At 36.1% G+C, this 23394-nt stretch overlaps 1 protein-coding gene and 1 long non-coding RNA gene across 13 annotated transcripts in view; one reads left to right on the top strand and one right to left on the bottom strand.

Moving 5' to 3' along the window:
* Positions 1-23394, bottom strand: part of si:ch211-195m9.3 — a 51972-nt gene that overhangs the window by 9372 nt on the left and 19206 nt on the right. The window contains exons 2-13 of one of the 12 annotated variants that reach the window (XM_073929994.1): positions 21236-21846; positions 13145-13322; positions 10811-10932; positions 10638-10682; positions 9253-9280; positions 8477-8571; positions 8242-8376; positions 7322-7495; positions 7184-7223; positions 6635-6654; positions 4556-4635; positions 4190-4410 (exon numbers count right to left, since the gene is read on the bottom strand). In XM_073929994.1, coding sequence (XP_073786095.1) covers positions 4190-4410; positions 4556-4635; positions 6635-6654; positions 7184-7223; positions 7322-7495; positions 8242-8376; positions 8477-8571; positions 9253-9280; positions 10638-10682; positions 10811-10835 — 863 coding nt within the window. In that variant the 5' untranslated portion in view covers positions 10836-10932; positions 13145-13322; positions 21236-21846. Of the gene's footprint in view, positions 1-4189; positions 4411-4555; positions 4636-6634; positions 6655-7183; positions 7224-7321; positions 7496-8241; positions 8377-8476; positions 8572-9252; positions 9281-9750; positions 10311-10637; positions 10683-10810; positions 10987-13144; positions 13323-21235; positions 21847-23394 lie in introns of those variants that run through there. The other 11 variants (XM_073929995.1, XM_073929993.1, XM_073929992.1 and 8 more) reach the window with 11 other exon arrangements.
* LOC141378750 (uncharacterized) lies at positions 12094-17267 on the top strand. The gene is made up of 2 exons (XR_012394047.1): positions 12094-12166; positions 12965-17267. It is a non-coding gene; the product is annotated as an uncharacterized lncRNA (long non-coding RNA).

Genomic DNA, 23394 nt, shown 5'->3' with positions numbered 1-23394 from the left:
ATTTTACAATGATTTTTGAAGAATCATGTGACCTGAGCTGTTGCTTGGAATGCAGTCTATTTATTTTTTATGTTTCGAATTCATTTCGATTCAAATGTTATTACTTTACAGTTCCATGTATTTATTTTTAAACAAATACATTTCAGATCATTTAAACATTCAGCACAAGTCAAGTTTAACACATAAACAACAATCACAACAAATTTCTCCAGAACACATTTGTTTTGGTGAGCATCCATTAAAAAACCCTACATTATTTTGGACAGCTACTGTAACTGAATATTACAGTGACTGAGATTATTATGGATTTGCTTATTATGCAGTGACTGTTGGTCAGTAAAGTTGTTTGTGACCTGAAGGTTAGTTTTTTTTTGTTTATTTTAACACCCTGATGAAAATATTTATTTCAAATTATACCTTTTGCATATTATTAGTCTAAATAAACTGACCATAAACTGTGAATTTTTATTAGATAACTAAATTAACTTAATACTTGTATAATATATAAGGACAACATTATACAAATACAACATGCTAACATCAGTCTCAGGGGGCTTCTGGGAGCAGCTTACAAAAATCGACATAAGCATGCCCCACACATGCAAGGGGTATAATTGTGCATCGGCCGCAAGATGCAAAAAAAAACAACAAAGGATAGCTATTCAAACCAAAGTATATTCAGACAAAGCAAATCTACACTGTTTATCTTGGTTACAAGCTTACTGGTACTCCAGTATAAACTCAACTCTGGATACCAATATCTACTCATCGGTGCATTTAATCACTTATGTTTAAAATTTTCACTTTTTGCAAAACAAAAAAAAAGAACACCTACATCTCCAAATGACTAAATGCTGTTTTGTTTAAGCCGACTAAGAGAAGACCCAGTCCAGGAGAAGGTCACAAAGAAGGTTGCTGGCCCTAACAACTAGAGCTGTGAACCTACACTGGTCTCACGATTCGGTTCAATTCGATTTCTCAGTGCATCACGGTGTACTGACGATGCTTTCCATACACAATGTTATATTTTGGGGGGAGGCTACAACAAGCTGTTACAACACACAGACACACAGCCCCACACTGTCTCTCATTCAAACACGTACACAAACATAGACAGCACCAAACAAACTAACAAACTAACACACACACAAACACAAACACACACAAACACTTAAGCCCTCGCAATATGCGTTTCGCTAGGAGAGCTCATGCTGAGCAGAGCAAGGAAAAAAAAACGAAAAAAATAAGCACTTTTTTAACGGTCCCTTACTGAGAGCTCCAATCCGCGCAAGCTCTCCTGGCTAAATGCATATTGCGAGGGCTAAAGGGAGCAGTGGTCGTAATGTAGAGCAAAAAAAGAGAAAAAGACAGCTGTGAAACATAACCAGCTTTGTCTTTTTGTAGGAAACACACTTTTAGGGTTGGGTATTGAAACCTAGAGATGGTGAAATGAAGCTTTCTGAACCAGTGAAGCGCTCGACTCAATTGTATCGGAAAAAGGTTCGTTACTCGAAGCTTTCTAAATCAGAGCTCGATGAGGACCTCTTCTGGTTAAAGTGTGGGAAAGCACTGTGCTGCCACAATGTCAAATGTTCACAACTGACCAACTCATTCATGTAGTAATACAACAACAGCAATATAAACAAATTACTCAATTACTGTAGTTTTTACACAAGATATATTACAATACACAACTGATGACTTTAGTAAAATCCAAGGTATTCAAAAATTTATCATAATACAACTAGTCATGTTCCAAGTGGGAATCGAACCAGCGATTCCTGCATGGGAGGCGAGTGCTCTAGAAGGAAGCTATGTAAGTGATGTTTCAGAGATGCCAGCCAGCTGGTCTCTGTTAAACACAATACTACGATATGCGGTGGTTTTCTTTAAAGAAAGTTGTAAAAAAAATACGCTAATACACTTTAGTATGGTTCAAAACCTTTTTACTAAAAATTACTATTGTATTTTAGTTTAATTACTGGTTTGTGGGACTGGTGCAGTGCTTTGAAACAGTACAAATGTATGTAATCGACGCCTAATCTCTCGCTATACACTTTACTATGAGGGTGTTTAAACCTTTGAATCAAAATTAGAAGCAGTCACGTGGGTATAGACGAAAATGAAGCTTCGGACGTCACTGATCACGTGATGATAGCAAAATGAATCAAGCTCAGGTACACTGCTTCACTATGAGATGTATCGTTTTTTTAATACGTGCTTCGAAGCCTCGGCGCACTTGGAACCGGTATGCACCGGATCAAATCAGCATATGAATTTCGGTGCCTAATTTCGGTGCTGCAATAAGAAGATATAGCAGGTTGCGCACCAGACGCTCAGCGATGTACAGCGCCATAAATTCGCAAGTCAGCGGCTGTCCGCAGTGCCCAGGCACGACTTATGACTGTTTATATTTCTGCCATGCCACAGAGCGCCATCTGAATAGTTTCATTTTAAATAACATGCGAATGTGCACGTCTGGTGTGTGATCAACTGTCATGTGCACGCCGTGCCGCGGCTCTGAGCGGCGCATCCGCTGACGCCCTTAAGAAGCACAAAAGGGTGCGTTAAAGGCACACGTGAGTAAGCGTTGTGTCACACTATCTCTAAATGTTTAAATCTAAACAGCTTTGAGGGATACGGATGTCAGCGATGTCAGGTGTTTGTTATTGTAGCTTATAGTAGGCAAAGCGTGCAGTACAGTGCATGCGGCGAGAAACTCACTTCATCAACACGCATGATCGCGTTCATCTAATTTGCTTAAACTAATCATTCTAAAGTATGGCTATATTTTATAAGCAAGGATTCTGACACACCAACATGCAGCAGATGTTACTAAAGTTGCGTGTAAGGGAGAAACACGTCAAACTTAATAACATGTGAAGGCTCATGGAATCACCTTAAAGGTGAGGAATGGACTGTCTTTGACAGCTTGTGACATCATCTGAAACATTATCTGTGTACGTTTTCCTGGACACCAATACTCTGATTTTAATATGATTAAGACAATACTCTGATCACGAGTCTACCACGTAAACAGTGATGTTTGATCTTAAAGGACCACGGACACAAACTGCGGAGTAAACATTAGGCTGGTCGTGACACAATGATGTTAGTGATCTATGTGCTAAAACATTTAATTGGGAATCATGAATGTAACAGCATGTAAAGCAGCTCATGTAAACACCTGAATCATATTATTGTCTTATTCAGATTAAGGCAAATCATTAGATCACTGTTGTCCATGTAAAAGTAGTCACAAGCCCTAAACCCAGAAAAAAGGTGCTTTCAGATTTTGATGACAGCCCTCCACAGGTTAGTAGTAAGCTAAAGTAATGTTAATAGCATAATGCAAATCTTGCATTTATGCTAATAAACAAATGATCAAAAGAAATATATTAATGCAATTCAAATAAATAAAATATGAATTGATGTTTACTTTAAACGTATTATAAATACTTATTTATATTATTAAATTTTAATGATATATATATATATATAATTTTTTTTTTTTTTGTCGATTAATTTTGTGGCTAAAAGGTATCGGTTCAGGCACCGTTTTGGCACGGTACCGTTTTAAAAGTATTGATTTAAAAAAAAAAAAAACGATACCCAATCCTAGGGGTAAGAGGTTTTTGAGTTATTGTCCCTATAGCTGAACGTTTCAGGAGTATCGAAAACAAAACCAACTTAACCGCGCTCATTTCTGGATGTACAGCGCCTTAGCATTTGCCTATACTGCCTATGCCACGGGCTGGCCCTGAGTTGGCTCCTGAGTGAGATAAATGACATCAGTACATAATAACCGGTTATGATTATTACTGAACCGTTACCGAATTCTCTACTCTGCATCGCGGTGCACCGAAAAAAACAAATAATTTTGACACCCCTACTATCAACATAACTAGCTATGTACTGTATGAAGAGAATGTACTGCATAGCTGACAGATATCCAAACTGATATTTTGAGCCAGACCACCACCAAGTGCCAAAGAAATCATCTGTGTACTGTCTGGGGTCAGTACTGTCATCACACAGAACTAACCCCAATAACGATAAAGTGCTTTGAGAGGCTAGTCATGTCTAGTCAAATTATATCAGTTTGCATAACATCCAAACCCTTTCCCAGACAAAGTAATGTCTTCCAACTTCCAACTAGCTCTTACTCACCAAGACTCTGTGGGCTTACCTGTGTCCATTACAGCAAATATGGATAAGAGGATCGAAGGTTTGATTTCCACAACAGTGCTCGCCAATTTGGGGACGAACAGGCAGATGGCATGTAGTGTTTCCTGGAGAATATACAACACCTCCAATACATTCTGACTTCTCAGGCATATCTCGATGCAAGATTCCATTACAACACAGAACGTTTCCCTCGGAGAAAGTGTAAAGGTGTTTTCCGCAGCACTGAGGACACAGATATACAAAGTTGTTTGTTCAAAGTTTTTGAATACTCTATATAAATTCTTCAAATTCTCCATATGCACATTTTACTGGAAAATTACAGAATCATTTAACTTTATGGGATGTTTAGGTCCAAAAGTAATTCTACCTTAGTAAGTTCTGATGCCTTCCTGTACAGAAACCCTGAGCAACAAATATGTGTCTGAGGATCATAGGATCCACAATTCTCTAGAAGAGAATGAAATTAGTGAGGGAGTGGAATTATTGCTTGAATAACCATGCAACCACAATCATTTCCATGGTGACTAATAATTCACTCAAGTTATACACCTGGAATATATCAGTTTAGGCCATTTACACAGTTGGCATAATTTTGATCTTATTTTACATTATAATCCTGACGTGTAAGTCATGCTTTCCAAACCATCCAGGGGTGCGTTTCCCAAAACCATCGTTAGTCAACTAAGGTCACAAGTTCTTCGTCACAAGCATAGTTTGTTGATTGGCCTTTTCCCTCATCCATCGCTCCAACGAACATTCGCAACTGCTTCGCAAACTTGAGCACTTGCAACTAAAGCTCTGGAACTGTTAGAAACATAGTTCCGACTGTGTTCTATTCCCACTTATTCCCCCTATGCCCTATTCATATAGAACATTCTAACATTCAAAGTTGGAATTATTAAAAATAAAAAAAGCATTAAGCTCATCTCCCTTAGGTGTAATTTGCTTTCAAACTATTTTTACAGTTCAGTTTTAGCAATTTTCATGTTTACAATTGTGCTCCCTTCGCAGTGCACTTTGAAAACATTAATGTCATTTTGAACACAGCCTCAAGCGAAAGATATAGGTGACCTATTATTTAAAAGAGGAATTTATGTTATGTCTCCAAAGCTTGTGAAAACAAAAAGCATACGTTAATTCTTTTCATTTTTAGTGGGTTATTTATTAAGTATCTGTACTGTATATGACAGTTTGCATGTGTCAAATTGTAAAAGTAGACTTTTCTAAAAAAAAAAAAAAAAGAAACAATACCTTACTTTTTTTCATTTTTTAATGCATAATAATAATATTAATTATTATTATCATCATCATCCTCATAATCATCATTAGTATTAATAATATTGTTATTAAATTAGGATTTTTTTTCATTTCCTAATATGTAATAAATTTTAAATTTTATTTTATAATAAATAGACTTTTATTTATTTATTCATATGATTTATATATAATATTAGAATATGTATTAGCTTTTGTAAGTGATTTTTTTTAGAATAGGATATGTCATATTCTCAATATTTTAAAGGAAACAAAGGTTCTATATGTGGCATTTTCTTAGAATTCGGTTAATTTGGAAAGCGAGTGCATGTTTTTACCAAAACTAATATTGGATTTTTTTTTTAAATGCGTGTTTGTGTAAAAAATTTAATTTGCACAAAGAAATGATGGGGTTCTTCTCTAAAGAAGTAGTTCCTCCACCCCGTTTAGAGCGACATTATGGGCGTTTTACGTTATGACTAATTTGGTTCTGTAATGTAATGTGGATGTATCTGTGGAGGAGAAACTACGGTAAAACACTCGTCACTACATTGTTCTTTTCCCAAACGATGCATCATACTATTATAGCTCAGCCGTGAGTTACGTCGTTGTTTGGGAAACGCACCCCAGAGTGTTTTTTTTTTGTTGTTGCATATTTTAAAGTTGAAAATTTATATTTTCTGATAAAAGTTCCCTACACTAAGATCATGTCAATTAGTGACAAGTGTGTATAATAAGAACATAAGAAAAAACAAAAATGGAGATGGTGCTAAATTATTATGGCTCAGATAAATGTTTTGTGTTTAATTGTTTAGTTTTGTGGCAAGTAGCTGTATAATAAACAAGAAACTGAAAATCCATCAGCTGTTTTCGCAAAATAAAGCCCTCCAGTCTATACAACAACTCTCTGCTTTGCGTTGTTAACAAAACTATTACCTAATTACCATAGCTAGCATTAATATTTACTCAGCAACAGTCACCAATTAATAACAGCAGTCTATCGGAAATGTAAGTATACTTGAGGTGACATGCCGTCAGAACACTGAACACTTTTTTTGATGAAAAGGGCCACTTGTCAGCATTTTCTTGCAAAAACATTTAATTAAAAACAAAACAAATGTGAACATGCCAACTAAGAAGGGAACTAGACTTGCTTTTAGTAACAAATAGATTAGACTACGAGGATATTTACCTGCAATATTGTTGTGCGCTCTTGTAGGTTTTTCAAGTCCCACATAAACACAAACACACAGAGAAAATTATGATACAATAAAACTATATTTTAATAAATTGTTAAATGTCTTTTGTTATTTTTTGGATTTTTAATAAACTGAATAAAATGGTTATTTATTATTATTAATGTTATTGTACGCAATAATAATTAAGCCGGATGATAATATGTTGTAAAACCAAAGTACAGTAATATATAGTCTACTGAAAATATTATAGTCACTATGTTTCCATGTTTAGGATTATAGAACCTACTACAAATTTCTACATTTTTTTAGGTACCATGGCTGTGGGACATTAGTTTTGCATTATTTATTATTGTAAACTTAATCAAACCATGATTTTGGTTGCTGTAATTATTTATGCATTTTCAAAAGATACACTTTCCAAAATGAAACCTGTTAAAGCATTTTGATATTTTTGTATTCAACAAATGCTGTGACTAGATACGGCTTTTATGTGTCTTTTAAAAATAATTTGAGGACTCATCTGTGACAGCATAGAGACTTACCCAGAGGCCTGAGAGCATTGTGAGGATTCAGATTTTTCAACTGTGAGAAAAATACACTGATTATAACATACTAACAACACTGTTTGCCATTAATTTGATGTTAATAAAATTATTACTGTAAGAGCTGTATACACACACCTGGTTTAGTCTGACAGCAAGGATCACTTTTGGGCTTTATTGCTAAGACTAGGTCTTGGTCACAGCAGCACTCGGTCAGTGTGTCAAATAGTTCCTTGCCACAACATTTCTTCTTTTGTTGTTTTTTCAGCAATACATCACCACAACATATATGATTCGTTGTTTGGTAAGGGTCTGTAAATGAATGTAAGTAAGAAAAGTAATTCAGTAACTCAGAAAATGCTGGTAAGTACAAGGTATAATTGTATTTGCATTTTTCTGTTCAGGAGTCTCATTTAGGGGTTGTGACCAGTGGTTACCCAGGCAAGGAATAAACTTTCCTTCTTGCAAAAAGGAATACCTGTGTGTGCTTGTGCGTGAAAAGGACAGAATATGAATGAGTGCGAGCAAAGGCTGTGTGGATTGTGTGCATGCCACACAAATGACAGTAGTCACCATGCGCAAGTTAAGGAAGACATCACGTTTAACTCTTGATCATCAACAGTATTTTCAGCCAATCAGCCTTCTTATGTTTACAATCACTCTCATTAGTTGGTGATTGTTTTGTGTGCAGTAAGCAGCAAAAATAAATAAAAGCACCGTGGCCTACCTTAATTATATTTGTATTTTCAAATTGGCAGTCACTCATATTTTCATTTTTTTTAAAGCCACGATTAAATCTGAATATGAGCCTGATCAAAAAAGATCTTGAGAAGATAAAACTGCGGATTAACTAAAATAATTTCCTGTTCCAACAATGCAAAAAAATGGGTAGCTCTGTCAATATTTTCAGAACTAAGAATATGTTACTCTGGTTTGAAACACCTATTATAAAGAACTCACTGTAGTACACTGAGCAACAACCTCAATGCCAAAGAGTGTTAAAACTGAACTATGGTAAACAATGGCAAGGTATTAGTCACACCAAGTGCATTGCTTACCCTTGCCACAGCATTTAGTGTGAGCACTAGTTCGAATGAAAATACTGCCACTACAGCAAATCTCATTTAGGGGATTGTAGGGTACAGAACCACAGCAGTAAGTCACAAGCTGGCTTAATCCCAGAGTTAAATTACCTGAAACACATTCAAATAAAACACAAATCCCATTCAATATTCAACTTTTGTAATTTCTCTGTAAACCATTACTTTCACGACTCACCAGGTATAGACCTACCATTGCAGCAGGAGCTTCTTAAGATGTTGTAAGACTGATTTCCACAACAGTGCAGGTTATTGCTGCCTTCCATCTCGCCACTAAAACCTGTGTTTCTGGTGGTTTTACAAAAAAAAAAATAATAATAATAATACATATATATTATATACAGTTGAAGTCAGAATTATTAGTCCCCTTTGATTTTTTGTTTTTTGTGTCTTTTTTAAATGTTTCCGAAATTATTTTTAACAGAGCAAGGAAATTTTCACAGTATGTCTGATAATATTTTTTTTATCAGAAAGTCTTATTTGTTTAACTGTGGCTAGAATAAAAGCAGTTTTTAAATTTTTTAAAAGCCATTTTAAGGACAAAATTTTTAGCCCCTTTAAGAAGATTTTTTTTTTCGATAGTCTACAGAACAAATCACCATTATACAATAACTTGCCTATTTACTCTAACCTGCCTGGTTAACCTAATTAACCTAGTTAAGCCTTTAAATGTCACATTAAGCTGTATAGAAGTGTCTTGAAAAATATCTAGTCAAATATTATTTACTGTCATCATGACAAAGATAAAATAAATTAGTTATTAGAAATGAGTTATTAAAACTATTGTGTTTAGAAATGTGTACAATTTTTTTTTCTCTGCGTTAATCAGAAATTAAGGAAAAAAATTAATAGGGGGGCTAATAATTCAGGGGGCTAATAATTCTAACTTCAACTGTATGTATCACTAATTCTACTATTACTAAAAAATAGTCTCTTGTGAAACTGTAAAGGATATGTGCAGTTACTTACTGCTTCCCCCTGTCATGATGGCAGATTCCTGAAAAAACAAAGATATGATTCAATATAAAAAGTGTTGTCTTTGCAAAAAATACGTTTCAATCATTCAATTGACTTAATGTAAGTGCATGACCTTTAGTCGTTCACACTAAACAAAATTATTGAATGAAAAAATGAATGAATGAATGAATGAATGAATGAATGAATGAATGAATGAATGAATGAATGAATGAATGTTATGTCTGTGGGCAACCTCCCACCCACCTGGCTCTATTCAGTTCTATGATAGCCTAAAGCAGTTACTTTCACAATTTCTAAAAAAAATAATAATAATAATAAAAAAAAACTTCCATAAAGTAGTCAAAAAGGAGAATAGGCATAATCATTCTAGTGGTAACTTAGCAAATGATAAAATAAATACGATTTTAGCAAATGATAAAATAAAAAAGGCAAACCATTTTTGTTGAATTTCTACCCCAACCAACCACTATTTACAAACAGGCTGCGCACATGAAAATGGACTGCGTCACGTGTGAAGAGACATTTTTCAAGTTCTCAAGAGTCTTGTTATCGGTTCTTGGCAGTTTTGACTGTAGCAGGCTTGTTTGTTCAAATAAATTAGCTGTTACTCCAACAAGCCTTTAAAACAGGCATGTTTTCGTTCGGCTAAGAATGCTAAGCAGTTCCAAACAAATACAGACAAGAAACTATAACATTATTGCCATATGCAGCATTTCTAAAGACAACATATGCGCGCACATACAGCCATTCTGCAACGAAATACTGACTGACAACTTGCTATGATAGATCGATAAAGAAATAGCAGAACTCTACTCGGAATCACATTCAACAATACAGAGCACGTCTAAACGGAGACAAAACAACGGCTTTTATCATAACATCAAACAAGCGCTAAGTAAGATACACCACAGGATAAAATAAGCTGTGTACTAGTGCAAATATCAAATCACGCTACCACAGTCATAGAGTACTTTCCCTCGTTGCTCTGTCAACATTGTATCCAGTGTAGGTGGGTGTGTAACTATTCCTTGCTTTACACTTCCAGGCTCAGTTGGTGCGTGTGCGCACATCAGTAATCTGATTCTGCGCTCTGTGCTTCAGAGCGCGAGCAACAGTTCGTCACTCAACAAATGTAAAATAATTTCTATGGATCAGATTCGTCTCTCCACCACCAAAAAAGTTAATAAAAAATGAGTAACAAAGTAAATAAATAAACATAAGGAGAAAAAGCTTGCCATGTATTGTTTTGGTGGTTAAAGAAATAAATACTAATAATAATTGAAATGATAAAATCCACATTATTTAGACACATGTGGAATTCTAATGGCCAGTGTTAAATAGTAAAGGTGTAATTATAGCAGTGTTCCCTTGCTTACCTTGTGCAGAGGATGTGGCAAAAATCCACAATATTGTCACCACACCTGGAATACAATTAATTAATTAATTAATTAAATAAATAAATAAAAAATATATAAAATTACATTTTTACAATAAAAATCGAAAAATCTACAATATACTAAGCAACTAAATAAAAAATGAGCTGTCATACATGAAGTTGATCTGTAGACTTTCATTGTAGTCAATACCCCTGTTCAAAAGCTTGAATTTCCAAGCTAAGTGAGATGACAATTTATGTACTCCAAAAATAAAATTTAGGTCCGCCTCCACAGGCTGCATCACTGGATTAAGGAAGGATCACATGTAGTTTTTGATTCCTTGCAGCACCTAAAGGAAATGACAATTATGGGCATTCTATTTTAAATATCTAGAGCTTTAGATCTGATGCCCTTTTGAAGTTTTCATTTAGCTAAACATGGATCTGCGTGGGATCATGTAAGTAATCCACGCAGCTCACTGATAAGACTTTACGCTGTAGTAATAATCTCTCAAAGGTTTCTCCTGTAAAGTACTGCATAAAATTGCTTTGGAATATTGCCATTGCAAAATAAACAAGAAAAGAAAATCTGAAAAAACCTGGTGGCAGCAATTCACTACAAGAATGATTCAAAATGATTAAGCAAGCCACTGATAATTTTCTGAATGGGCAACTGATCACTGTACTTTTCATGTTTCATTTTATTATAGTGTTTCTGAATTAAAGAATATTTCTAAAATATTAATATATTAATAACAATAATAATAATTATAACATTATATATATATATATATATATATATATATATATATATATATATATATATATATATATATATATATATATATATATATATATTGTGTGTGTGTGTGTCTGTGTTTAATTTCATGCAGGCATATATTTCTGCAGTAACACATTCACATATCCAGAATCAGTGGTTTCCTCAGATCATCACCAGAGGTCACCATCACCAGAATATTGACTGTATCCCCAAACTCCACTTCCTACTATCCACTGAACACATTTGCACCTGTTCCATGTCAGATGGATTATTTTAGTCACACACATAAATTTTTCCTGGTAACTCCTTTTGATTACTGTGTTTGACTTTGGATTGTTAGCTAATTTTTCATTCTGTATGTTTTCTGTGGTAGTTCTGGGTAAATTGTCAAGAAAGTTCGGAGAAATAGATGGTCAAATTGTTGAAGAGCCTCCTGTGTATACGTCTCCTGCTCCTGGACAGACATAGGATATAGCAGCTTAATTGGAGTTTACCTGTGATGAAATTAGTTGATTGGACATGATTTGAAAAGGCATATGTGATACACACAAAGTGTATATTCAATTGTGTTGTTTTGTTTAAATAAGATGGGTTTAAAAGTTATAAAATATGTTCGTGCAGTATTTGTTTGCAAAATAGTGGACATTTGCGTTTTCATGGAGAGGACTTTTATTTTGACACTCGATCCACGGAGCTGCAAGGGAGCAGACGTGACTCCGTGGTTTTCATTTCATTATCCTGTTTTACAGGTAAATATGGACAAACTAAACATAATATTACAGTGAATGTGTATTATTTTGACGTGTGGAATATGTACAAGTGTATAAGGTGATTTAAAAGTATGTTTGAGTGCCGATTATATGTTTTGTTTGCACTAATGTACAAAAATAAGTTGTTAAGTGTGCTCCAGTGATCGCTATAGCAGTCTATGTTATTGTAATATTTATTTTAAGGTAAAAGCCACCTGTTTAGACATGTAAAGAGTTAATTTATTATGGTTAAATGGCTCCGTGAGGCTCACTCAGCACTCGCGTTTGGCGCGCTTAATGGTCACGTGACCACTCACTGAAGGGAAGCACAAAGAGCTGCTGCAGCTAAGGGGTTTCTCCTAAAATGCCTCTACATGAGAGAAAATGGTGCAGTTCAGTTCACATTGACTGAGAATAAGAGTATTGCTGAGTGTATACTAGTTTTACAGCTTCATATGTACGTCTATAAATAATATATTTGTAATTAATAATTGTTAATACTGATTAAGATGTGTATTGAGTATTCTAAGGACAACTAAAAGGGAAAAAAAGAGAAGATAAGACAGAGTGTGATTGATTTTCAATGTTGTAGACACTAGAGTGATTATATGGTTGATTTTATCTGTTCTAAAGTGACAAAATGTGTGAGACAGACAGTTTATTGTGAATCGTGAATGATTTAAAAAGCAAATTTATTGTTATTTTCTGATGCTGTACAATAAATTAGCAGATCGCCAGAGGAGCTGCAAGGGAGCAGACGTGACTCCGTGGTTTTCATTTCATTATCCTGTTTTACAGTTAAACAGTAATCTGTCTGCTGGGTCTCCGGAGGCAGGGCCTGCAACACATACACTTGTCTATATAAGGTCCCAGAGTTGACAGTGCATGTCAAAGCACAAACCAAGCACGAAGACAAAGGAATTGTCTGTAGACCTCCAAGACAGGATTGTCTCGAGGCACAAGGCTGGGGAAGGATACGGAAAAAAAGTTCCAATGAGCACAGTGGCCTCCATGATCTGTAAGTGGAAGATGTTTGGAACCATCAGGACTCTTCCTCGAGCTGGCCAGCCATCTAAGCTGAGTGATCGGGGGAGAAGGGCCTTAGTCAGGGAGGTGATCAATAGCCTGATGATCACTCTGTCTGAGCCCCAGCGTTCTGTTGTGGAGAGAGGAGAAACTTGTATGGTAGAGTGGCCAGAGGGAAGCCGCTCCGTGCCTGGAATTTTCTAAAAGGCATCTAAAGGACTCTCAGACCATAAGAAACAAAATTCTCTGGTCTGATGAGACTAAAATTTAACTCTTTGGAGGGAATGCCAGGCGTCACACATCACCAGGCTAATACCATACCTACAGTGAAGCATGGTGTTGGCAGCATCATGCTGTGGGGATGTTTTTCAGCAGCATGAACTGGAAGACTAGTCAGGATAGAGGGGAAGATGAATGCTGCAATGTTCAGAGACAACCTGAATGAAAACCTGCTTCAGAAGGCTCTTGACCTCAGAATGGGCGACGTTTTATCTTTCAGCAGGACAATGACCCAAAGCACAAAATATCAATGGAGTGGCTTAACAACAACTTGGTGAATGCCCTTGAGAGGCCCAGCCAGAGCCCATATCTAAATCCTATTGAACATCTCTAGAGAGATCTGAAAGTTGCTAAAAATGACCAAAGACAGGTGTGCCAAGCGTATGGCATGATATTCAAAAGACTTGAGGCTGTAATTGCTGCCAAAAGTGCATCAACAAAGTATTGAGCAAAGGCTGTCAATACTTATGTACATGAGATTTTTCCCTTTTTTTTGAGGAAGTAAATTAATTTAATCCATGTTGGAATAAGGCTGTAACATAAAAAAGTGAAGAGCTATAGATACTTTCTGGACGCACTTGATACTCAACATTTAAGGAAATTTAGCAGCCAGTGAGTAGATAGGTGATAGCTAAGGGGGTAGATAGGTTGCTGCCTGTTTGCTGAAAAAATCCTGGAACAACATGTATTTAGATAAGATTATTGGGATATATTGGGTTTTATGGTGCATATTACAGCATTTTTATTTTTTTTATATGGTCTTAGGTCTTAAATTGAGATATAGGCTGAGAAGTAATATCTATTTTACATATATGCTAATACAATACTTTAATATCTTATAATAAAATGAAGTGACAATTATTGATATGTTAAAGAGTAGCGAGATTTATATAGTCTGCCCCCTTGAGGGCAGCTATAATGCTGAAGTGGGCCTTATGATAAGTTTGGCAGTCATCCATATGGTGTTTGGCGCAGTGAGCATGTTGACTTGACTGTGGAGACCATCTGTAGAAGAGCTTACTTTGGCATTTACATAAAAAAAAAAAAGTATTGCAGTCTTGCATCATCTGAATCATGTAAAAAAGAAAAGAGGAAAAGTCTGTCTTTTCTTTAAACCTTCTGACAATGATCAATAATCCCTTGAAAAAATCTTTTTGTTTTCCCATCTGTTTCTCTAGTGGGCTGTTTAAGGCCACAGAAGTCTCTCCAAGAGTTTAAAATAATAAGAAGGGAAACACTTTTGCACGTACACTATCTTTGATAGACATTAGTTTTTGTTCTTTTCCCTCTGTTAGACACACCTTTATCAACACTGAGAAAACTGACAATAAATCAATGAATGAATCAATCAATCAATCAATGAATCAATCAATCAATCAACCATTCAATCAGTCAATCAATCATAGCACTTATATAAGTGCTATCTGGATCTTTTAAATATGAAGACCACTAACAAAAGCCCTGCTCACACTATGGAATTTTAGCCACGATTTGGTCATTTGAGACAAATTTGGGAAATCTTAAAAGACTTTTGAAATCTTAGGCTAAAACCTGTGATATTTAATCGTTGCTTTCACATGTTCATAGACTGCCGCTTATTGGCTGTTGCATGATTTCCCTCCCTTCTGGCATTGTCAGTTAAACTTTCCTGTAATGTTACAACAGCTGTGACAAAAGTCAATCCAAAAACCAATGGGAGCATCAAATGTGATGATGCAACAACAAACCACTGCGGGGAAATGTCAAAACAGCTTTTTTTCCTGGTTATATTATTGAGGCACACCGTGTGCAAAATCGCAGCTACAGATTGTTTTTGTTTGCTTTGTGGGATCATTTCAAAAAACAAGATAGTGAAAGTGTCACGGATAAATGACCTCAAACTCTAGATGAGTTTTCTTTCATGTTTGGCACATCTTTACTTTTGTTCAGACGTTATGACAGCTGAGATATTACAGTGTGATGTGGAAGTCATGTTAGTGCAGTCTGACATTATTCTACAATCATTTTGGTTTATATATATAAAAAATTTAAAGTGTGAGCCTGGCTTAAGTGGCATTTTAGTCTTAAAGGGCTCATATTAAGGGTTTTTGAAAATGCCCTGCCATGTAGTGTGTAACACAGCTCTAAGTGAAGTGAAGTACCAGCTAAGGCTTACATCTGTAAGTGTACAGTGTTTAAAACTGTTGATTCATCTATAAAAGAATCTACTCATAGTCCTTTAAACGAGTCGCCTTGATAACAAGTCATTAGGTGTTTCGCCATGACGTACTAACGAAACCAAGTTATTCACGTGCACGCGCAAAACCGGGAGATTTGAAACCTGCAGCCCCGCCCTCTAACACAGAAACCCCCCCACACACACACAAACATTGAAACAAACGATTGAAGTCACACCGCAGATGGATATTATTGAGTCTCTACCCAAAGATGAAACCTCAGCATAAGGCTAGCTTTAAGCAGTTAGAAACTACTGGAAACTACATGCTACAAAGAATACTTCATCGGCGTTTGTTAAAGGAAGGATCAGTAAAGAGTAACTTACTGATGGACATGTCAGGATGGGTTTCTTCCTCCATTTCTCAAGTGTAAGTACGTGTGATTAAAGTTGTTGCCTCGTTTACTCTAGCTTGCATATGCATTTAGTTGTGATTTGTTACTTGTAACCGCGTGTACTGTATGAGGTTAACTCGCTATATTCTCATATTGCGTGCAAAGCCACATTAAAAACACAACGCGTGCTGCTTTGTTTACGGAGCTCCGTGGAGGAGGGTAGTGTGTGTGCGTGCGCTGTCATCCGGAGGTGTGTTTGTGTGTGTGCGCGCATTGTCGTCCGGAGGAGGATTAAGTGTGTGTGTGTTTGTGTGTGTGTGTGTGTGTGTGTGCGCGCAAGGACAAGGGCAATTTGTGTGTGTGTGTGTGTGTATGTCTGTGAAAAGAGCAGAGTGAGAAGCTAGGAGATCTCCAAGACAGTTTTTGGAGTTTTTGCTAAATAAATTGTTAGTCGTCTGTATTTTCTGTATTTACATTGACCCACTGACAGCTAAAATCCACGCCTACACTATCGAGCGTGTATGAACTGTGACTACTTTTATATTGCTGATTAGTCTGTCACTGAAGGCAGTCAACCAATTGCAACAGACTGTCATCGGTCCAATCAGCGCAGATTAGCTTGGTGCTAAGGAGTGGTTTGGGAACAAATGAATCACTGGACAATTCATACGGGTGTCGCTGGGAAAATTAGGTAAAATAAATGCAGATTATAAGACCATGAAAGTTTTTTTTGAGCTTGCATGCATATTAGACTGTTGTTGGAGACCCTTACAACCAAAATATTACCCTATTTCATGTATAATATAGGCTCTTTAAGTGCTGTTTATTCGTAAAATTGATACTTCTACTGCTATTTCAACTTAAAAAGTATAAAAGTAAATGATCAAATTTCAAAAGCTAACAATTACCCTCCAAGTTATTTAAGAGGTCTCTCAAGTGGTTTGGAGTTCCCAGTAGTAGCTTGTGGTGGAACTGTGGCATACAGAACAGTGTGTTGTTGTTTTTTCCCCAGTGACCTCAATGAATAAACAGTGATGGCCTGAAACCGTAACGCAGACACCATGCTCGACTACAGAAAAATTTCACTTTGCAAAAAAGTTGCAGCCAGATAGCAATTCAGAATTGGCCACTTCCCATGTGAATCATCTATTTATTTATTGTGTCTCGTCTTGAGTGCCTAACTTCAAATGCCCAAAGCTCTTTCAGCACACTGTAGGGGTGTTTATTAAATCTGTTGAAACACAAACAAGCTTGAGTTTATATCACAGTTTATATCACTTCCATATGACAGTGGACACACTATACCTGCAAACAGTTCTGTGTGTCACAACATTGTCACAACATTGATTCTGCATGATAGGTGCCCTTTAAGAAAAGAGTTTTTCATTTTTATTAGTTGTGTTTTCTATCACAACCTATGTAGAAGATCATTATTGAAGTACTGGAAACATTAGAATGTACCGTATGTTACATTTACAAATAAACATGACAGTATGTTCACTTTCAAGCTGAAAATGTACATGCTGGTCTAGGTTAAAGGTGCAGTAGGTGATTATCATTAGATGTCTTCAAAGTCTATTCATATTTCAATAGTGATGATTAAAGTAAATGATCTAAATGTATTTAAATGTATTTTTATATTCTGGGCATAACACTAATGTTCATCCAATTAAATATTGTCGGACCATCAAATAACTTAATTACAACATCATCTCAAACTTTTTGTCAACAAATTTAATTTGAAATTCTGCGCAGCCACTTTACAGTGTTGCCAATTTAACAACCTTGTCATTATATTTAGCGACTTTTCAGACCCCCCTAGCGACAAATATTTTAAAAAGCGACTAGCGACAAATCTAGCAACTTTTTTGTGTGTTACTGGAGATTTTTATAGATTATCATTTGTCCATACTGTACCACCCCTACTCAACGTCCCTTCTCAACGAGCTGCGGGTGATGCCGCCGGTCCCTCCCCCATCTCAGAGCACTGACAGGCAGCCCAGTCCTCGTACACCAGCCTCTCCCACCTGCAGACTGAGAGCAGATCACTCCTCTGCATACCAATGACAAATGATTTGGCACTGGGAGTATGAAGTTATTTCCCTTGTACAGTCACACCGAGCTGCTTCTCCTTTATTTTAACAATTTATTGAAATTACAATCGCAGATATTTTAAATGAGAGTTTCATAACTTGTCTGAGTTTATTACGTCTGAGAGATTACTGCAATTACACTACGCATCTATAATGATATACGGTATTCAAACAGCAATAAATTGAGTTAAATTGACATGCTTGAATAAAGCGTAGTGCAAATATAAAAACCCCTTTATTAACTATAGGCTGTTAAACAAACAGAAATGCTAGAACGTGATGACGTCAGTAATATGCAAATTGACGTATGATGTAATCTAGCGACTTTTCAGGCAGAGCTTAGCGTCTTTTTGTTGAAAATAGTTGGCAATAGAGCCTCTTTAAGCAAACAGATACATCACTCCCGCCATGTCGAGCATACACGTGAAGTATAGATCTACCGCTGACAGAGAGACGTCATCAGGCAAACTCTGCATCAGTCTGAACTTCTTTCTGAAAGATCAATGTGGTATTGTATGCATGAAAAGAAGGGTTGTTTCTGAAAGTGCTTCTGCCAAAAATGCAGAATCAACACTTTTCTAAACCCTGAATCAATATCGTAATTACGTTTGCACACTGGAGGGAAATGATGTTATGCACAAAACAACGATCTAAAGGGTGACACCATGGCTGAAGTATTACATTTAGACAGGTTTAGGTTTTAAAGGGCACCTAGTTTTACCCCTTTTTAAAGATTTAATATTAATATTATGGTTCTTCTAAGTGTGCCTATTTAGGTTCACTTCAAAACACAATTCAGATTTTTTTATTATAATGTGTTAAAAAAGAGTCATTTTGGGGGCGTGTACACAGGTCGTTGTTTTAGGGGTGTAATGCTTCACATGAAAATTAGTTTCAACTTCCTGCCCAACTTAACAAGTGGGCAGAACCAAGAGCTCCACCGCTGTGAGTATGGCAACAGACAGGCAGACAGAGAGAAGCAACATGAGTGAGAGGACCAGTAATTAGCCGTACATGTTGGACACAGCCCAAGCAGAGACCACTGTTAAGGAATTATAATTCCTAATGTGCCAGAATGTATCTAGTAGTAGTATTTAGTATGAGTAGAAGTTACAAAATCATTTGTGTCTTTGTATATTTTTACAGCCACTATGTAACGATGTATGTGTCATCCGTGTAGGGTTGTAATGATTAACAGCACTTTAATTTGTCATGATTAATTGATTAATAAGGCTTCTCAACACGCTGAGACTAATAACCACGCACACTGGATTTATGTCTATCAATATTGGTGGGCGGGTGATCTGCTCTCCTACATCAAGTTGTGGTCGGTTTCAAAACCGCTCCAATTGGTCACCATTTTGATGTTGTTAAATTGAAAAAAGTACCGGGTGTGTTTATATCACCCTAATATGACAATCTATACACTATACACACGTCTGTTCAAACTGATTTTTCCCCATAGGTGCCCTTTAAAACAATTTTAGCCACTCAAAGCGGTAACACTTTACAATAACAGTACATGAATAATGATGTATTAATATGTAAACTAAACATTACTTTATTATGAATTAATAATGTGTTAAGGTATGCACTAATTATGAATTAACTTTAACTGCAACATGATTCACATGAGTTCATGTGTGAATAATGGCTACCTTAATTACTTGTTAGTTCATGATTGTTTGTTAATTAATGTATTAATTACCACATTAGTTTATGCTTAATTTAACCATGATGAACTCATGATATGTTAATGTATAATTATGTTGTGACTTTACTTGGAGGGTCACATCATCATTAACCAATTCTTAACTTCTCATGAACTCCTTATGCACGTCCAACTAGTGAGTTTACACTGAATAACAATAGAAAAGTGTTCTGTCAACATCAACATGAAGAGGAGTTCATAAGTAGTTAAGGATGAGTTAATAGTGATGTGCCCCTCCAAGTAAAGTCATGACATAACTATACATTAACAGCTCTTGAGTTCATGTTGGTTACATTTAGCCGAAACTTAAATGTTAATTAATACATTAATTAACAACATGTACTAACAAGTAATTAAGGTAGTCGTTATTCACACATGAACTCATGTGACTCATGTTGTACTTAAAGTTAATTCATGACTAGTGCATACCTTAACTCATCATTTATTCATAATAAATTAATGTTTAGTTTACATATTAATACGTCATTATTCATGTACTGTTATTGTAAAGTGTTACCCTCAAAGCTTATGTAGATTGTGTTCTTGCTTATGAATGTGTTTATATGCACGGAAGTATGTTTCAGCCGATGAAAACATCTGGCGTTTTCGATAATATAGTTTGTTAAATAGACTTGGGCATTCGTTTAGGTGATGAAAACAAGCGATGTACGAGAGGATCAGCGAGCACAATTAAAAATGAAAAGTCACTCGTTGTCTTAGTGTAATGTAAAAAGATAACAGGATATTTCTGTTTTAGCACATTTAGCACATAGCATTTTTTTTCTCGTAATTTTTATACACAGTAGTTGAATAACAAATCATTGGGAATAACAAGATTGTTTGTTTTTTTGTTTTGGGTTTTTTTTTATTCATTCCAGGTTTTTACCCACTTTAGATAATGGCAATACTGTTTACATGAATGCGTCATTGTATTTACTAAAAAGTTTGGATAACATTTATCATTCTGCATTGTGTTTTATTTCCAATGCTTACTCACACACCTACCATAGTTTACTGTACAATAATGTTGGCTTTAATGTATCGTCTTTCGGACGAGACATTAAAACAAGGTCCTGATTCTCTGTCGTCATAAAAAAATCCCATTTTAACTTTTCGTAAAGAGTAGGGGTGTAACCCCAGTGTCCTGGCCAAATTCCCTCCATCTGCCCTTACAATCATGGCCTCACAATTTATCACTATCCATCAAATTGGCTGTATCACTCTCTCCACTCCACCAATAGCTGGTGTGTGGTGAGTGCACTGGCGCCACTGTCCTGTGGCTGCTGTTGCATCATCCAAGTGGATGCTGCACACTAGTGGTGGTGTGGAGAGACTCCCTTTATGATTGTGAAGTGCTTTGGGTGTATGGTCATACACAATAAATGTGCTATATAAATACACATTACGTACTTACTTACTTGGCTGGTCCTCCTTACATCAAATAAGAAAATCATATATGTTGCTGTTTATAGTAAATGCATTGTGGGGTATGCTTTCAAAATATATTTCTAGTTCTAGTAATGCTTGGTCAGAAATAACTATCAGTCTAGATCTGGATTTAATTAGAAGTGTCTGAATTGCATTCAGAACATGGAAAATCAGCAATTCCTTCTTTGAATCATTTTGAAAGTTTATTGCACCCTGAATTGAGTAAGCCTTGTTGTCGTTTTAATTAGGAGGTTTATGTGTGATCCCAGCAATGCAGTGGCAGGGCAGTAGGTAGTGCTGTGGCCTCAAACCAAGAGGGTAACTGGTTCGAGCCTCAGCTGGCTCAGTTGGCGTTTCTGTGTGGAGTTTGCATGTTCTCCCTGCATTCGTGTGGGCTTCCTCCGGGTGCTCCGCTTTCCCCCACAGTCCAAAGACATATGGTACAGGTGAAGTGGGCAGGCTAAATTGTCAGTAGTGTATGAATGTTTCCCAGAGATAGGTTGCAGTTGGAAGGGCATCCACTGTGTAAAACGTGCTGGATAAGTTGGCGGTTCATTCCACTGTGGTGACCCCAGATTAATAAAGGGTCTAAGCTGAAAAGAAAATAAATGAATGAATGAATAATCCCTGTTGTTTTATGGTAAATACATATAATGACATTGCGTTATCTTACAAGTATTTTTTTATTTATTTATTTTTTGGCCAGAACTTCCTGGAAAAATACGTTTTATTAATCTCAATGGGACCTGAGAAAGGAAAGAAAGAAACAAACAAACAAAAAGAGAGAAAGCAATATAGATCCATACATGCATACATACATACATATATGTATATATACACATACATACATACATACATGCATACATACATATCTTCCTGCTGTGAGACAACAATGCTAACCGCTGAGCCACTGTGCTGCAAATAGCTGTATCTTAGTGAAATATTGTCCTGCACTCTCATAAATAAAGGTACATGAGCTGTCACTGGGGTGGTACCTTTCCAAAAGGTACACATTTGTACATAAAGGGTCCACATTGGTACCCTTAAATGTATATATGAGTACGTAAAAATTGAGAGGAACACTTCTGTACTTTTCATTTTAAAGATTTATTTTTGGCTTTTTTTTAGGTAGGACAGTAATGAGATAGGAAGCAAAGTGGAAGTGAGAGGGGTAGGATTGAGAAATGTCCTGAGCTGGGATTCAAACTCGGGACACCCTGATGTGCTACTGCACCATATGTCAACCATGCTAACCACTAGGCTACTGCGCCAACACCTTTGTACTTTTTAGGTACTAATATGTACCCTTGTGGTATTAATATGGATCCTGTAAAAAATCTCTATTTCCAAATGTATACACTTGAGACTTGTTTTGTGGTCCATATATGATGTCAACATGTCTGTACTCCACTAAGAATCCAGTTCATGTAAAATAAAACTTTTATCAGGCATCTGATATGTTCATGTGAGTTTTCGTGTGTGTGTGTGAGAGAAAACAGTTAATGAGTGCACTTTTAGATGAAAACATAACATGTTTTCATATATGAAATATTATCTTCACAATTGTTCTATAAACACATTAGGCTGGTCTTGAGAAACTGCACCCATACTCCAGCTTCACCCCTTCCTTTTACGTCAAGATATCTGTATTCAATTCCCTAAGAAAACGTCACACCCAGGGCAGGACTTATTATTTTCAGTGAATACTGAATACTCTGGCTTTTATTATTACGGAGTAGCATAGCCAAAAAATTCACAAAAAAAGAAAATTGCATTGAGGTTTCATGCAATCACGTGGTTGAGGTAATAAAAATTCATTATAATAAAATTTAAATCAGAAAGTTTTTTTCTTATTTGAAGAACTGAAGTGTTATCTAACCTGGCCAGCTGATAGAAGAGAAAATTGAGAAAAAGAGTTGTATGAGTGCTAAAAAAAGTTCCCTTCAAGGAGATTTGTTCTGCATCATGAATAGCAATAAAATCACAATGACATTGTGTGATGACATCAGACTGTGAAATCTAGCCAATGTTGTGGTGTGACCTCATAGATTGGACAGTGAAGATACAACTGCAACTAAAATAAAGCAGAGTGTCTTCTCTTCAGCAAGCGCTCTGTGTGTAATAGTGTTCCTTTGTCTGGT

The sequence above is a fragment of the Danio rerio genome, chromosome 18, assembly GCF_049306965.1.
Source record: "Danio rerio strain Tuebingen ecotype United States chromosome 18, GRCz12tu, whole genome shotgun sequence".
Lineage (NCBI taxonomy): Eukaryota > Metazoa > Chordata > Actinopteri > Cypriniformes > Danionidae > Danio > Danio rerio.
This window is presented reverse-complemented; position numbering and strand designations above follow the sequence as displayed.